The sequence below is a fragment of the Nothobranchius furzeri genome, chromosome 19, assembly GCF_043380555.1.
Source record: "Nothobranchius furzeri strain GRZ-AD chromosome 19, NfurGRZ-RIMD1, whole genome shotgun sequence".
Taxonomy (NCBI): Eukaryota; Metazoa; Chordata; class Actinopteri; order Cyprinodontiformes; family Nothobranchiidae; genus Nothobranchius; species Nothobranchius furzeri.
In genome coordinates, this window is record NC_091759.1 from 15,719,540 (window position 1) to 15,737,548 (window position 18,009).

At 40.5% G+C, this 18,009-nt stretch overlaps 1 protein-coding gene across 4 annotated transcripts in view; it reads left to right on the forward strand.

Annotated features, from left to right (window-relative positions):
* Positions 1–18,009, forward strand: part of ptprua (protein tyrosine phosphatase receptor type Ua) — a 323,447-nt gene that overhangs the window by 219,236 nt on the left and 86,202 nt on the right. For all 4 annotated transcript variants that reach the window (XM_015973274.3, XM_015973276.3, XM_015973277.3 and 1 more), the window contains exons 12-13: positions 4,226–4,505; positions 7,850–7,886. In XM_015973274.3, coding sequence (XP_015828760.1) covers positions 4,226–4,505; positions 7,850–7,886 — 317 coding nt within the window. The remainder of the gene's footprint in view (positions 1–4,225; positions 4,506–7,849; positions 7,887–18,009) is intronic.

Here is an 18,009-nt window from a genome sequence, read left to right on the forward strand (position 1 = left end):
TCATTTGTGTTGAGAGATCAGCAGTGTTTAGATCAACAAAGGGTGAGCACTTTGATAGTGGAAACTGTATTTATGGCTTATTTTTGTGCATTTAAAGTTCAGCCGCCATTGATAGTTGTTAAAAGTTGTTAAACCTGTGCATATGAAACAAAAAACGCCTTTTGTTTATTGATTTGTGAAATAACGGAAGTTGTGCTTGCTCCCTTTCCTGTTGGGCGGTTGTGATTTCTGTCCATTGACTGCGGAGGTGCTCCGGCGTCCGGTGAAAATAGGATCGATTCTATTTTTGCCGGATGGCAGAACGGCGGGTGGCGCACGGCGTCGCACGGCCGCAGTAGTGGAACAGCTCTGATTGACTACAACAGGACCGATTTTGCTGCGGAGTTCGTGCCGGAGCGGAGGTAGTGGAATTTTGGGGTTAAGTGTCCTCAGAAATGTAGCTAGGTTCGTCACTAGGTGTTAGGAACAGCGACAAAGTTGCTGAGTTGGCACTACCTCACTCTCTGCTGCTAATGCTACGGATAGCAAATGCTACGGGCTAGGGCTGGGCGATATGACGATTTTAGACCGTTTTACGATCTACACATCTGACGGTCTGTCATTTTTGAGAGACCTTTTTATCACGATTCACAGCTCTGCTGTTGAATTTCTGCCTCTGAATGAAAAAGGAACTTACCTCCGGCGAATGACACGCCTTTGTTTGACCCTTAACCAATCAGAGTGAGTCAGAGTAATATATTAGTGCCCCGCTTGTTTTCACCTGTGTGTGAACAAACATGGCTTCGGCTGCGGCTGAGAGCGACAGCGAGGTTTTCGTTCCGAAGAGGAACGCCTCGTCCGTTATATGGAACTGGTTTGGTTTTTCACCAGACGACAAAGAGCAACGAAACGTCATTTACAAGGAGAGCGTCAAGGCAAGTGATGGCAACACCACAAACTTGTTTAATCACTTGAAAAGAAAGCATCCCAAACAATACAATGAGAGCCAGCTGGCAGCTAAAGCTAAAAAGCCTGCGGCTACAGCGGCTAGTGCTTCTTCCAGGCAGCAAACGCTAACAGAAACACTCACAAAACTCACTCCCTACGACAGAAACAGCAGACGATGGAACAGCGTGGCAGATGCAGTGACGTACCACTTGGTTAAAGATTTGTGTCCCGTGCGAACAGTAGGAGTGAGATTTAAGAACATGATATAAACATTGGATCCGCGCTACGAGTTTTCTAGCCGCAAGTATTTTTCGAACACCGCCATTCCACGCATGTACGCTGAATGCAAAGTGAGAGTTGCAGAAAATATTCAGAATGCGCAGTTATTTGCTACCACAAGCGATCTCTGGTCCAGCCGCACATCAGAGCCGTATTTGAGCTTAACTATCCACTACATGAGCAACTGGGAGCTACATAGTATTTTGAACAAGTTAATGTTTGCACAATACGTTTGCAATTGACATGTTTGCACTTTAAATATGTTTACGATTTTAATTTATATTAAGTTACTTGAAAAACGAGAAAAACTGATTTTTGTAATTGTTTCTCTCAGGGCTTTTATCATCTCTGGTGTGAGTTTAAAATATAAGTGTGTTAGAAGTTATGCTATTCATGGATAAAAAAATCGTGATAAAATCGAAATCGTGATAAAATATTGGAAAAATTGTGATATTGTGTTTTTGCCATATCGCCCAGCCCTACTACGGGCGATGCCTGAGCGTGAACGTGCATGAAGCAGCCTGCTCGACCCGAGCAGCTCTCTTTTTCCATGGTTTTACAGAAAAACAGGCAATCACAGTAAAAATGCCAGGGCTCATTCTACAGGACCAGGGCATTGCAGGAGAATGTATGAAGAAGACATTTATTATTTCTATACATGTTTTGGCTCTCAAACTTCCTTATAGTCCCTTTAATTATTTCTATTTCATTTCAAGTCATAAAATTAGTTCTTGGTCCTGTCACAACACTTAACTGAAGCAGCGCTGCAACAGCAGAACCAATGAACGCTGTCCCATTGCATCTTTTTTCTATTCGGATAGGAAGTCGTTGCATCAGGTTACATAGAAATGACAACATACATCAGCTAATTAGATGCTGACAGCTGCTGATCGCTGTTTCATTGTAACCAGCCAACACATCAATTGTAGCCTGGAAGCAGGATTTAGAGAAAAATTCAAAAACAACTTGCATCCTTTAATTGAACTGGATGTTTTTGAGTCAGGTTTAATGTTTATGTGGTGAGGCTTTGTCAGACTAGACAGTATTGAGCAATGAAAGATCAACAGTTTATTAAAACAAAAATAACAAAAAACATGTTATGGTAAACTAAATAATGTACAGGTTAAATAAAAAATTAAACCAAATAATTCAACTAATTACTTTAATTTTTGAGTTATTAAACATATTTAAATGAAATTATTAACCCTTTCATGCATGAATTATGAAATCTTCAACCATGATTTTTTAACAATTTTTTTCATTGGTCTTTAGGTGTGAATGAAACAAATTTCAACAAATATTTTTTGTAAAATTTTATAATTTACAAATAATTTATTACATGTCCACCTCAGTGGACAGCGTGCATTCTGAACATGAAATATGTTGGCTTGGCTTACTGAAGTCCAAATCGAGGGGCTCACATGCAATAAAGTCTTCAACAGCTGTGCTTAATAGCAAAAACAAATAAATAACAGTTTTGAGTACCTGTCCACTGCAGTGACCATTATGCATCAAAGGGTTAATCATTTTAATTTTCCCTGTGAACAATAAACAGGCATATAACACATTTTGACCTATGGTAAATCCACCATAATTTAAATAAAAGTATTTGTTTCCTAACACGCAGTGTACAGTGCTCATAAGAGCTGGTATTAATAGTATTACCCATATTTAATCCGATGCTATCATCATGTGTTAACACACACAGCAGTATTTCGACTTTTGTTTTCATTATTACCTGTTTAAATATGGATCAAATTTAAACATTTTTAAACGGTTTTTTTTTCATTTACAAGTTACTGACCGTAGTCTGCTCAATAATTCATATCCACAGGTTCCCTCCTTACGCCACTGCAGTGTTTGAGCCCATCTAAAGACTTAATTACATATGGATTATTTTAAAATGTCTGTTGTCCAAAAGGTGAATCTTGATTTCACCTACGATTTGGTTTTCTATAATAACTCAACTATAATCACGTTTTTACATGAGCAAAAAACCCATGTTGGTTAAAAATCATTCATTAGTTCTGCACCGTTTCCCCTGCAGTCATGCATTTATGTCAGTATCGGGGGTTATGTGGGGGGATGTTGTCTTACAAAAGGGCACACAGACATTTTATACACACCTCCAACTAAACTGCTAATGTTCTGTTTGGAGAGAAGTAAGTCTACCCAACGATGTTACCAACCATCCATGTCTGAAATGATAGATTCACCCATCAAAATTTCATCAGATTATATTTGTGTTTACTTAATACCATCAAGTAGCAGAATAGGTTCAAAAGACCAGATGAAAAAGTCAAGGTGATCACCCTTTCCTCCACTTTTTAACTAACTTCCTCTATTCTTATATTGTATTGATGGTCTGGACACCTTTAACAAAAAAAACTTTTTTTATTTAGAGCTGCTTTTACTCAAATGTGGAATATGGAACACGGACACCAAAGCGACATCTAGTGTGTGGAGGTTATAGTAGCAACAGTAGAACAAGGTTTCCAGCTAAACTCACTCTGGTTTTACATCATTTATGGCTGTCCCACTTCTGAGAAGAATAATTCCATCGTCTGGGCTCAGAAGCTGCTGCTTGACTTGCCAGATCCACCATTCTTTACAGCACCAGCCTCGCTGTGCCCAGCGGACTGTTTGGGAACCCGCAATAGCGCCCTCTATTGGCTGGTAGTGTCTTGCCCGTCGAAATAAATGGTTGATATCTATTTTTTCTTAAATATAGCTTTTAAAGGAATTACTGTACTTTCATTCTACACACCTCTAAACACCCCGTGAACCATTATATAAAAAAAATATAGCTTTTTATTAAAAGGTGTCATATTCCACTTGTAGTACTTACTATGAGAGAGCTTTTTTTCCCAAGACAACCCGACATTTATCATAACGAAAGAAACCAAAAACATATCCTGATACATTAACAAATAAAAAAAGACCAAAATGGTCAAGTGTTGGATTCTTCTTTGTTGATGGATGTTGATGGAGTACTAATCCTCACCTTCTCCCATCCCAGTGCCTACCAGGTGGTGGTGGTGGAGGAGGATGGGTCCCGTCAGGTGAGGCGGAGGGAGCTGGGCACCGTGGACTGTTTTCCTACTCCCAACTCACACAACGAGGCCCAGGCTAAAGGGTCCCCACACTACTACACGGCTGAGCTGACGCCCAGCAGTCTGCCCGAGGCCACGCCTTTCACCGTGGGTGACAACCACACCTACAACGGCTACTGGAACAGCCCTTTAGACCCCACCAAGAACTACCTCATCTACTTCCAAGCCACCAGCAACTTCAGAGGGGTAGGAACCATTAAGATTCAGCTTAAACAAAGCTTTATTACCAGATAGGATAGAGTGGCTAAATGTGATCATAAATGCCAGATATTGTTTACTTATTTGGTTTGCTCAATGTTTTTTGTACATTGTAATAATACAATTATGATTTTTATTTAATTTCTAGAATGAACTGAAAGCAGCTTGCCAATTTCAGTCAGACTTTCACACGTAGCAGAAGTGAGTACTGTGTGGAGCCAATAAGAAGCTTAAGTGGATCCAGCTGAGTGCAGCTTTTCATTTTGATATCAACAGTATCAAGATGTGCGAGTCCTCCGAGAATGAGCCAGTGTCCTCTGGGTTTTGCTGAGTGGGTCTCAGGAGACACAAAACAACAATCTTTATCTTTCAGGGTACAAAAGGCACAATTTACACTAAACTGTATTGAAATCTCTGTTTGATGTGGAATCTGCATTGAGCTTTTCTCATCATGGACTCAGTGAGCAGCGGTTTCTCATGAGACTGTTGCTGTTTTCTAAACTTCCGAACATTTTCACCGTCGATCTATTTTCTAAAATAAATTTGTGTTTCAGGGAAAAATTGGCTTTTTTCAGTCGGGGCGTGGAGAGAAGAAACTAATTATTTTGACAATTACCCTGGATGAATTAGATGTGCGAGGCCTACGGTGAACCACGAGCCGCTATTGTACTGAAACAGTAATTGCTTTGGCAAATATGCCATCAGTGGGGCTTGAAAGATGCATGATTGGTGTATCCAGCTTCTCGTGAAAACACACATGCGGGAAACAAACACACACTTTTCCATGTAATTTTTCTTCCTGTCACGTCTGCTCTGTTGAAAAGCAGAGATTACTGCAGCAGAACTCCACTATGGTAAACATAAATATATAACTGCATGTTGATTTTGCTTCCCACAGCATGTAAGATATCACACATCTATGTGTGTTTCAGTTCAGTTTACTCCCTGATATTGTGATTAAGGTCTTAACTGGTTAAACTGCTAGATTTTTGAGTTCAGTTAACTTTTATTTTATTTCTGGACATAATTTGATCCACCAAGACATAAAAAGTCAAGTTCTGTTTTCTTTCTCTGATGAGGGTCAGTCCATTTTTACACCTAAAATAGGTGGCAACAGTTTTTCATCCTTTTTCCAACCAATGCCATGTCTGTAATCAAACCTATGTTCTGAATATGTTTTGTTTTTGCTGTTAATCTTACAGTTTTAAACCACGTTTAGCTGTAATCATAGTTTTTTTATGCTTAACACTGTAAGTCTGTTTCAAGAGAGAACATGTTAGGCTCAGCATCTTAAAGACCAAGTTCACCTGTTTTTTTCAACACATTTGCAGTGGTCTCTAGTGTTAATAAATGTCTTGTGAGTCGGTTTGTGTGTGTGTGTGTGGGGGGGGGGGGGGGGGGGACTCTGGGGCTTCTGTTTCAGGAGCTAAAAGTGAGCCAGAGAAGATGTGAGCAGGACACGGCAGGATTTGGAGTTTTATTTCCTGACATTTGGACATCTTGTCTCTGATTGGCTAACAGCAACTCAGCTCTACCACTGACTTCATTTCCTTTGCAATGTTGATGTTTTATCTCCATTAATAACACAAGACTAAAGGAGTTCTGCCATGTGGTGGAGTTTCTAATGCTAACTGTTAGCTTCTACTAGTCGAGACATTCTTTACTGTTTGCTGGATGCTAAATCAACAACAGCGTCTGAAATGAAAAGAAAAATGAAATGAAAAGCTTTATTTGTCCCAGGGAAGGGAAATTAGAGTTTCAGTACACACAATTCAAAGATCAGACTTACTGGGCAAGACACATGACAAGAATTGGTGACTGTGGTGCAATGCAGCACAATGTTTACACCTGAACAGTATCAGGATGTTTTAACTCACGGAGGCCTGCAGGTCTTCTGTTTTATGAGCAGAGCGCTGATAATCTGCTTGTTATGAGCGCTAAATGTTATTTTGCCGCTGCCGTGCGGAGCGGTAGAGAAACACATTTCAAACACGGAACCGATTCTGGCTACCGAACCGAGCAAAATTCTGATGACGTCACACCGGTGTGTGAAGGTGCGGGTTCCAACCCACAGGAGAGGAGGGAGAGAGGAGGTAAACAGCGAGTTGAGGGACTGAACGGATGTTTTTGAGCAGAAGTGTACCCCCCCCCCGAGGTTTAGACGCGGCACTCATGCAGGTATCTCTTTCTGTTCCGACGCTGCTACACGTAATGTTTTTAATTTATTAAGCCTATAATTTATTAGTACTCAGTAACGGATATAATTTAAAATGTAGCAAATTACTATTTTTTTAACAAAACTTACTCAAGTAAAAGTAAAAGTACAGATTTAAAAAATGACTTAAAAAGTATAAATACACAAAAAAGCTACTCAATTACAGTAACGTGAGTAAATCTACTTCGTTACTTTCCACCTCTGGTATTTTGTAATGAAATTAGTTCATATTAGGGGGATTAGTTGTTGCTCTGAATTTTTAAACAAAGCAGCAATGAATGTACATTTATTTCATATAATTGTTTGGTTGTTGGTTTGAAAGTAGTTAATAAAGTTTTTTTTCTTTTAAGTATCACATCAACCAGCGTCCTGGCATGCATTGCGATCGATGACGCAACACTGCCTGTCTCAATTCGGCAGTTATTTGCACACTTGTTTACTACGCACTCAAAGCCAAAGTGCACTTTCTCCAAGTGCACTTTGCTGAAGACCAAAGGGTGCAGTGCGAGTCCTGAGATTGAGCCTAAGATGGCATCGGCTCATGACCGACGCTTGCTTGAAACGTCTTTGGCATCAACTTTGAATGATGGACTTTGGCTTATCTTTGAGACATGAGCAGATGGACGTACTGAAGTCAATAAAAAAACATAAAGGGTGTATTTTCTTCTTTGACAGTTTATGACAGACTGCTCTGTTCACTGTCATCTGTAACGATGAACACATCACATTGATCGGATCAGTCCAAACATGGTCCAATTGGATGCGGACGCAGTTCGACGACTGGATGGTTTTAAAGGCTCATGGCCATCCTTTACGTCTACATTTATGGGATGACTTGCCAGGCAAGAAAGAGATAGATCATCATAGCAAGAGGAGAAGCCAATCAGCAAACAAAGGTGACGGGTCTTAGGTTAGGGTAACCATGGTACAATCTAAATGTTCTATTCTCCCAGTGGATAACAGGACAATTTCTATGAATAACACCTTTTCAACAAGGTATTTAGGTTTGCAGGTATTTTCATCACGTTTACCCACAATACGAGTGTCACTGATGTTTCTTTTATGAACCTATTTTGAACATATCAATGGATTAACTCAGCTTTTCTTTCATCCACAGGAGACCAGAATAAATTGCATACGGATTGCTCGCAAAGGTAGAACCGACCTTTTTGTTTCAAATGCACTAAGTGACACTTTAGAGTTAAGCTGTCATGGCTTCATGCTTTAGTATTCCTTAGACATAACTGTCATAAAGGCGTAGTACCACTGCTTCCCCCGTTTATGTGTTAGATGTAACTTTTTAGACTGCTGAATTAATTTATGGCACATGTAGCGAGGAGAATTAGAGCACACATAAAAAGCATGGTGGGTTTTTATGTAACACTACAGCGTCTGGGAAAGTATAGACAGCGAAAGTTGACAAAAAGCCTTTTGGTTTTGTTCCGGAGCTGGAAAACCTCTGGACCATTAGACTGGACCAATTCCAAGTAAAGTATTTATGTTCTGAGGTGTGATGACTTTCAAAATTGGCAGCTGCAAAAATATTCCAGAAATCAAAAGAGTAGTTTATCAATGGAATAAAAAAGCAGCACTAATGGGAACAGTTTTGACTTACTTCCTGGCCACCTTCAGTGAGAGTCTACATTTCTCCACTGTCTGTTCATGGCTCATCAAATTCAATTAAGGCTGTGCACTGACAGCTGGTTCATGTAGTCGCCTGTTGATGGTTACAAGTTAAAAATGTCTTTGGTTGCGAGAGCTCAATTCCAGCAATGCTAGCAGCTTGACTGAGAGTCGGTTCCCCAATCTGATCCAGACTGATGGATGGACTGTTTTGGCTTTTTCCGCTGACATTCTTGGTCCTGAACGGATAAACCCTGATGACTTTGGTGATATTTCCCTCTGTAGTCCTCAGTAGGTCAAATATTTCACTTATAACATCTACAAGTCACATTGGCACACAAAGATATATTGACTTTAGTGGTTCCCAAATGAAGAATCATATCGATCTGGGGAAGGTGGTGTATTTCAGCTAGTTAGCAGAAGTGATACCTGAGATTCATCTTTCTGTATTTTAGCTAGATTTGATCATGTGATCTCATTTTTGATTCATGCATTGCTTTTTGCTTTGGGGCACTCACTCTGTGATTCATGCTGGGTGTGTTCAACACAAAATTCAAATATATGAACAGTACTGGATGAAGGTGTCACAACTGATGGAGAGTTTCTTGAGCTAATACTTTTTTGTTTTGTACCTGAGTTGTTTTATTGCAATGTGTAGTTTGTACCATTAATCTCTGGAAATATCCATTGAAATGTTGTTGAAAGTGAAAGAAATGAAGCCCAGTTGTTGAAAAATATTGGCAGCTACATAACCTATAACCATAAAAGCTGGTCCAAATCACACTGGAGCGGGTCTAAACCCCTGGGTGACGCCATATTAAACACTAGGGGCTGCATGACGTAATTTTTTTTTAAAGTCGACTGTCGAGTAATGAAAATCGAGTCGACTTTGACTAGTCGTTGATGACGTCATACACCTGAAGTGACGCGGTGTGTGTGTGTGTGTGTGTGTGTGTGTGTGTGTGTGTGTGGGGGGGGGGGTGAGGGGATTCGCTGGAGTTTTTTACAATTAAAATTGCTCCCACATTTTCAAAGTTAAACACATTTCTTTTAACAACGGTAGTTTCTGCTTCAGCCCCCCTCCCCCATCCCCCTGCGCAGCGGCCGCAAACTCACTGATGCGCCTGCAGCCTCTCGGAGTTCCTGCTGCTCTAAACATTAAAATAATTATTGCATTTATTGTTCCTCACTTCTGATTACCTCATGAGTTACCTTTGAACTGCAGTTCTAAAAGATCTACCGACCGCAAAAACAGCGGAGTGCATGCCGGCCGCATCAGTGATCGGTGCGTCACCGAGGACAAAACAGGTGATGTGCCCCGCTCCACAGCAGCGAAACGCATCAGGCACAAATAAAAGAATAAAAGACAGAAAACATAAAAGGAAATGAGCCGACATGAACGATCGCGTGTTAAATTAGTTTTTGAGGTGGCGACACCTGATTTGATAACGTTACTGTGGCCGTGCTCAGGACGCAGATGTCTGGAGCGCGTCAACAATCAGAGCTTTGCATGCGCAAGCTGGTTAAGGCTAGGATGGGGGTGAGGGGAAGGTTAAATTGCAAGAGGGTAAACTCCACATTTTGGTTAAATGTCCGTTTTACGGCGGGTGTCAGTACCGACGCTCTGGCACAGCGCGTTGCCTCCCGACACGCAGGAGCTCGTCACCTGCTGACAGCAGGCTGCTGTCTTTTCCGTGGACTGCATCTTGCCGGTCATTATCACCTGACAGCTACTAGCGGTGACAGGCATAACAAGTCACTATAGAGCGATGAAGTCGACTAGTTGACTAGTTCATACAACCCCTGTTAAACACCATGTTTCCTTCTGCGGGAGCTCATGAAAACAATGCATTTAATAATTTTTGCACAACTCTGTTGCTGTGAAGCTCGCACACAAGAATTTCACACGCATGTACTGTACCAGTGTACCTGCACATGTGACGTGACAATAAAAGTGATTTGATTTAATTTTTAACAAATAGTTACAAAACGTTTGCCATTCATAAACATTGTTGTTTTACACATTTACCTCTTTGCTTGTAACCAGTGAGGAAACAGAGTCTTATGTGCTTGTCATTTTTCTCCAGCTTGCACCCCAAGGGATTTTGGACCCTAATGCCCATCCGCTGGTTCTAATTGAACACAAAAATACAGCTTGCTTGCATTTATTTAGGTTTGTACAGACCCCTAGGGAAAACACACACCACCACTTTCAAGTTTTTGCAGATTCACCTAACTTAAAGAGCAAGTCACCCACAAATCATTGTGCTGCAGACACGTGTAGTCAATAGTTTAGCACTGTAGAGTTAAATCTGCATACTGGAATCACCCTGTTGCTATTCAGTGGAGATTCCGAAAATGACCAATCAGATTAACCTATGAGGCTTAGATCATCAGGGTTTCCCTTACATAGGCGTAGCCGTGGCGGCCCACCACAGCTGAAATCCCACCGCCACGCCTACAAGATCCCAAGTTTTTTATTTTTTTATTTTAATTTTTTTTGGCACTGTTTCCCGAAGAAGCAGCGGGAACTGTTATGTTGTCGCTTGTGATCACAGCCGGCGGGCAGCAAGGAGCAGGCAGGGCAAGGTGAAGTTACAGCATAAGTTACTGAGTTTAAAATTAGAAAGGTAGCAGTGGATATAATGCTTTTTGGTTCACATGTTTCAATAGCATTAAGATAAACGAGTGTTGACGATCTTGACAGGGTTTTCTCCCCCCACCAGGCTAAGCATCACTTATTCATGTAAAATTTATTTATTTTTTCATGTCTGACTTTAGCCACATCTAATACTGTATTACGGCGTGAGCGCAACAGCGACAACTTAAGATCGATGCGTGAGCAGCGTGAGAGGTTGGGTGTTTTCATCTGAACCCTTAAAACCTCCAGCAGGCTACGCTGCACTATTGACGTGTTAGCGTGCGGCGCTAACAACTTAGCGACGTGACATGTCTCGGAGAAATCGTAAAAACACGTTGGACGCTTCTTCTAAAGCGGGAAAATAACACCTCTTCTTAAGCAGAGCATGACGTCGCCTCGGCTCGTTCACGGCCGAGCCGGACTGAGCTCGATAACATTGACCCAGCACAGCCACTGGGTCGTTGGAGCTGCCCCGTGACTGCCTGATGGAAAACCAGCGGATTTCATCAGACTCGTAAAGTTTCTTGTTTTTGCTGGGGACCCCTGTATTTTACCGCTCCCTCCTGCAGTCTTCCCCTATTAACAATTAAAATGATTCTGTAAATTTGTGTATCAATAGAAACAATGTCTGCCTCTGCCAGCTGCAGTAAATGTAGTCTCCAAATAATAAATAAGAGGTGCATTCATCTGTGTATCTCCTTTGATCTGCATTAGTGATATTTTCAGCACCAGAACAGTGAAGTAAAGAAACAGATTCCTGAGTTTGTTAGTAATTTTATTTATTAGGTGCATCTAACCTGTTCTATTTTTCTCTGAAATGAGATCAAATCAGTGCTTCTATGGGTTGTCTCCAATCTGCACTAGAAAATTTTACTTTATTTAGAGTAGGGATGCACCGATCAGGGTTTTTGCTGCCGATCACCGATACCGATATCAAAGAATGCTGATCACCGATACCGATCACGTGGATTGGCCAGAAATTTTCTACAACATTATAATGAGTGCTACAAACTACATAATCTGGGAATAAAGGAAATGTAGCCTAATCTAAAATGGTCTGTATTAGGGTTGTCACGGTGTGAAAATTTAACCTCACGGTTATTGTCACCAAAATTACCACGGTTTTCGGTATTATCGCAGTATTTTTTTTAAACGTGCTACATTTTCACAAAATTAAATAAACCCTGTATATCACGAAATATTGTCCTGTTTGTGTCTGAATTTGGCCTAAAATGTGTTATTTTGTAATGTTGTTGTTTATTTGTTTACATTTTTTCCCTTTAGTCTTTAAAATACCAATATTTGCCCATAACTTCTTATTTTATGTCTGTTTGATGTCATCATTTAAAAAATATTAGACCAGATGATACTCAGTACTCAAGTAGCCTTCTAATCAGATACTTTTTTACCCTTACTTGAGTAATAAACCCTATATCAGGAAAATATTGTCCTCGGTTTGTGTCCTTCCAGTGAGCTCTGCAGATGTGGGAAAATGTCATCAGGCAGTAATCGTTGTTAAATTCATAATTATTCTCGTAGAGAGACCAACTCTTATCTGCCCCTGGGAGCCCCGTAATGCATAGCGTCATTTCAACATGGCGGTGTCTGCAACACGGTTTATATGCAGGTAGCGGCGCTGCGGCTGCTTTATATAGCGACTCGTTGCATTCTCCCTCAACCCAAATCCTCGGATCACGCATTTTAGCTAAAACGCTAACGTTAGCTTGCCTTGCGTTGACTGTAGAGTTGTGGGTGATGGTCACGCAGATGTGTCATGAGATTTGAAGCGTTGCTGCCTTTCACAGACACTTTTTCTGCACGTGCTGCAAACAGGATAGCCGTCTTCTATCAGCTGTCCCTCGGCATTCTTCAAATATCCAAAATATGCCCGTACTTCCCACTTTGTCTTCTTTGAGGGATAAAAAATGTCCTCCTGGGCGCTGCCGTCTCCTCCTTTGGCCATTATTTCAGCTTTAGCTTCAAGAAAGTTTTGGTTGTAAACAACAAAGTGCGCATGTGCCGTCGGAAACTTCAGCAGATGATACGGTGGCTGGTAAGGGTCACCGCGCCTACACCGCAGCCACGGTAAACCCACAGAGATAATATAGTTTTTTAAACAAGACGGTTATTATTATTGTCAACTTTTTTTTTACCGGGGTTTACCACTACACCGGTTACCGTGACAACCCTACCTGATCGGTCTGCTTTGATCTATTTTGAAACTCCGATCAAAACCGATAGGGGTACTATCGGCCGATTGGGATCAAATGCTGATCCATCGGTGCATCCCTAATTTAGAGACGTGTTATAATTGTTTAAAAGCAAACCTGTGACTGAATGGAGCTAAAATGAGGATGGTGAGTTTTGGATGCATGAATGAAGTTCTCAGAAGGTTTCTTTCAGAGAGAATGAAAGCGTTCTGGGTCGAAATGATGTTTTGCGGATAACAGTTATTTTGAGAGAAACAGCATCAAACGCATCCTCGTGTTCTACCTCACCCAAACAGAACCCTCTTGTGGATCCGGAGATCAGGAGGAAGGTGATTCATCCAAGATGACACTTCGGCTGGTAGAGGAGATGCAAGTGTCCGATCATCTGGTCCAGAGTTGTCCCGGGTTTATGAAGCGTTTGGCAGATGAACGTTCTCGTCTTAACTTAACTTCACTTAGCTTCACTTTAGTGCATTTTAGTTAAAATTTAAGTTTTCTGCCTAAAACTGTCAGTGTTGTGTCGTTGTCAGGTAAAAACTCTGCACTGCATTTGAATTTAAATCTGCCATCGCTATTGACTAAGAGGTACCCTAGAATGTTAGCTGGTACGATATGATGTCACAGTGTCATTGTGAGCCTGTGTGTGTGTATTTGTTAGCGGCTCCGCCGTCTCGGTCTGCTAGGCAACAGCATTTGTTACATTTTTCAAACAGGAAGTGGGAGTGGAGTAATACTCTGGTAGGGGGTGACTTGCTCTTTCAGGTCTCCCAGTTTATTATATATGAACTGGGAATAATGGATTATATTCTGACTCTAACCATAATCGTGTTTAAATAAAAAAAAGGTAGGTTATTCAGAAGTGAGTTTTTACCTGCTTTTCACTCTACGTTTGTCAGGTGGACTTAATGCTAGATACAGGCTCTCATGTCCTCCTCTTACTTCTTCACCTTTCTGCAGCCTTTGACATGGTTGATCACAATATTCTGCCCAAAAGGCTCGAGACACAGGTTGGGTTTAAAGGGGCCCCTCTAGACTGGTCCCAGTCTTACTTTGGGGTAGAAACTTTAGAGTGTGCATCAAGTGCTCCTCTCCTCTCTCTTCCCTGGAGAGTGCCACAAGGCTTGATCCTTGGAACTGTTATTTTCTTTACATTTTCCTCTAAGAACCAGCGCATCACACCCATTGAACTTTGCCTCAATCTCAAGTCCTGTGTGACTAGCCTTGGGGTCAAATTGGACTCCCAGTTAACCATGATTGTACATGTGGAGTGCCACAGGGTTCAATTTTGGAACCTCTTTGGTTTTTTATTATACATTATTCCCCTAGGACAGATAATCCACACATTCACCAATAGCTCATATCACCTGTATGCGGACGGTATTCAGCTTTACTGCTACTTCAAAAAGAGTGAGTTGCATATATTGCTTTCACATATGGATTGTCCGTTTCAAATCGAACACTGGCTGAAAACAACTTCCTCCTGCTTAACCCTGGAAAGACAGATATTTTAATCATCACTCCTGGAAGTAAGCTGTAAGTAATCAAAGACCACCTGGGTACAATGGCCTCTTCAGCTCTGTAGAGTGTCCACAACTTCTACCTTTCCTTTGACTCTGAGATGACTCAGAGTATCGGATGAAAAGTATATGATGGCTTGCAGGCTAACATAATTCGTGAAAAGGGGAAAACTCTGGATTTCTGCTTTAAGTTTGTTAAATGAGCTTGAATTAACAAAAATATTACAATAGTTTCGGACTTAAGTACTTTATACTTCCATATCTAATTGGTATAGTTTATTGAATAAGAAAATAAGCTTCTTAAACAAACACACACACACACACACACACACACACACACACACACACACACAAAGAAAATAAGTCCAGGTGTTATTCTCTTTAAACCTCCAAGGGGAACCATGACTCTGGATGACTGAACACCTTCAGTGGGGCCTTTATGACGTCTGTTTGCCTGAATCCTCCATAGAGTCTCACTTATTGGGTTTGTTAGCAAAGGCGTTTACAGACAAACACCGAATGTTGTGATAAAGCAGACACTTTTTAATTGTTCTTGACTGTATTCTGATCATCTTTGATGAATGTGTATGTGTCAGTCGTCACAACTGATGCTGGAAAGTCTTCCCAGTGAATATTTGGATTTAATTTTGGTAAAGATCTGACCGTTTCACTGCTTCCTGTGGATCTGGCTTTGCCAAACTGGTCTGAAACTAATTTCTGATGACCCTGTTTAAAAGAGTTATGGGTGTTTTGATGTAGGCTGTTATGCCAGTGCCTCCTCACGGACACAAGAGGAAGGGGGAATGCAAACACATCTGGGTTCTGACTCCATTCCACTTGTATCACTGACACTGACATTTTGGCGAAGCCTTCAGGGGCTCAGAGGGCTTTGATATTCACATTGCAGGAAGGTTTCCTTTTTTCTCCTCCCAGGGCGACGAAGTGACCATGAGTGTTTGCTGGAGATAGAAGCATCTCAGTTCAAACAATAAGGAGAAAGCAGTGAGATGGAGAGTGAAATGGAGTTTTTCCATCCATTCTTCCAACTGAATTAAGTTTGGAGTGCTCTGGAGAAAGGTGAGAGATGAATTGGATTGGCCTCCCTGAACTCTTTAATATGTGAGGGACGATGGCATCAAAGAATCCCGCTTCGTTTCTGTCTGCCGGCATGTCACAGAAGTGGAGGAGGTGGGCTGCCGGAGCCGTTTTTACTGTAGCGGCGCTGAGAGCTGCAGGCTGACCCAGAGGACACGCTGATCTCGCTTTAGTCTCCAAAGAGACACAGAGGTGCCGTTAGGAGCATTTCTGGCCGTTTCTCATCTCCTCTCTCCAGCTTCCCACACATAATCCCTGCAGACGCCAAGTCACCTCAGTGGTGGGCGAGTGCTTTATTTTCTTGACTGTGTTTTTATTTTAAATTTGTTTGTGATCAGATGAAATTTGGCCAGCATTAGCTGACAATGTTTATGTGTTCATTACAAATTAAATCCTATTGAAAGATTTACAATTCAACTTTTTACGCGTGTCAGATTAACACGTTCACATTTATCTCCTGGAACGTTTGACATTTCTGCTTAAAATCCTTTTGACAATTCAATGTAATCTCAGCAAAGCAACAATTCTTCATTTATGTTTATTTGTACCTGCTTTTCCTTAGATGTGATGAATACAAATAAATAGTAAAGAGCCGCTTTTACCAAAACATTCAATCCATTTTCTCCTTCCTTTTTTAAATTTGTACTATCAGATAAAAGCTTATACTTATCCATTAAATTCACCTTTCAGCATGTTGTATTTGTAATAATTATAAAATAATGAAATTTTGTTCAAAGCATCAATTTGAGTTATTTCAGTGTCCATTTACACTTTGCACGTTTGTTCTTGCCACACATATTTATGGTTGACCACAGATGACTCCATCTCCAGTATAGATAGCTAGCTAATGTAAAAGTGTAGCGGTGTGTAATTATAAACTGCAGGAATCTGCTTGGTCCTGGCCTCGATCAGAACTACACACTCAAAAGGTTTGCTGCAGGTCACGTTCATCTCATCTGACTTTTTCCACAAGATGTTCTTCAAACTGCTGTAGTATCCTGACCAATCACAGGCTTCTGCTCTCCTTTGCTTTTAACCGACAGTAAAAAAAATTGGGCCTGTCTGCCGTAGAGTGCTTGCATAAATGCATTGTGGCGTTGCATCTCGGTTGCCAAGCCGATGGAGAAGTAAAAACTAGGCTTTAGTGGGATGAGCGGTTTCCTGCCAATCAGAAAGTTGGTGGTTTGATCCCATCTACCAAACCACATAATGAAGTGTCCTTGAGCAATACATCAAACATGTTTAGTGCCCCTCCAATCTGAAATCAGAATGAGTGAATTAGTGAGACTAGAATGTCCCGATAAATGTGATCCATTCACCAAGGATTTAAAAACTAAACATTTCAGCAGAAAAACTGGATTTAATGTGTTTACATAAAAGGCACCAATACATAAAATACTTCAGTCATTAAGAGAGACTAAATTATTATAAAGTCTATTTTCTGAGGAAATGCAATAAACATAAAGGGAATTCATAGCGAGAAAAAAACCTTGTTGGTAATGCTTTATTCTTTTTTATTTATAATTTTTAAAAGCTCATAGTTGATGCGTGTTGCTGTGAGAGACTAATACAAGAAAATGAATAATCATAATAAAATTATAATAGTAAAAAGTACATTACAATGTTATTTAAATAGTAAACTTGACTACTTTGTCCAGTTCTGTATGATTTTAGAGTTTTATTCATTTCAGATGTAGTGTGATTTTTTTATTAATACTGTTTCTATATATTTATTAAAGTGCAGGGGCAGTTTTTAATGCAAACGCATTTCTAAGATGATGATTATACCCAGTGGCAGAGAGGAGCAGCATATTATTTAGTTTCACACCTCTTCCTTCTAAAGAACTTACCATGACCAATAAAACATGGCTTCAATATTTTTAGATTGAATGAATGCATTATGGGTATTATTATTATTATTTTTACTCAACTGGTCGACCATCAGTTTGGTGCTAAACAACCAAAGCAGACATGCCAAATTATCAACTAACCTCAATCCAATTGGTTTCTACACGCAACAACTGGTAGATGCATTATTTTAACAACAAATAAATAATTAGCATTTTAGTCAGATAAATAGCGCCACTGAATTGTTTCATCATTAGCAAAAAAATACAGAATCATAGAAATCAACAGTTTACTCTGGGACTTTTAACGACTTGATCCAACAAATTTGGCATTTTCTTTACAA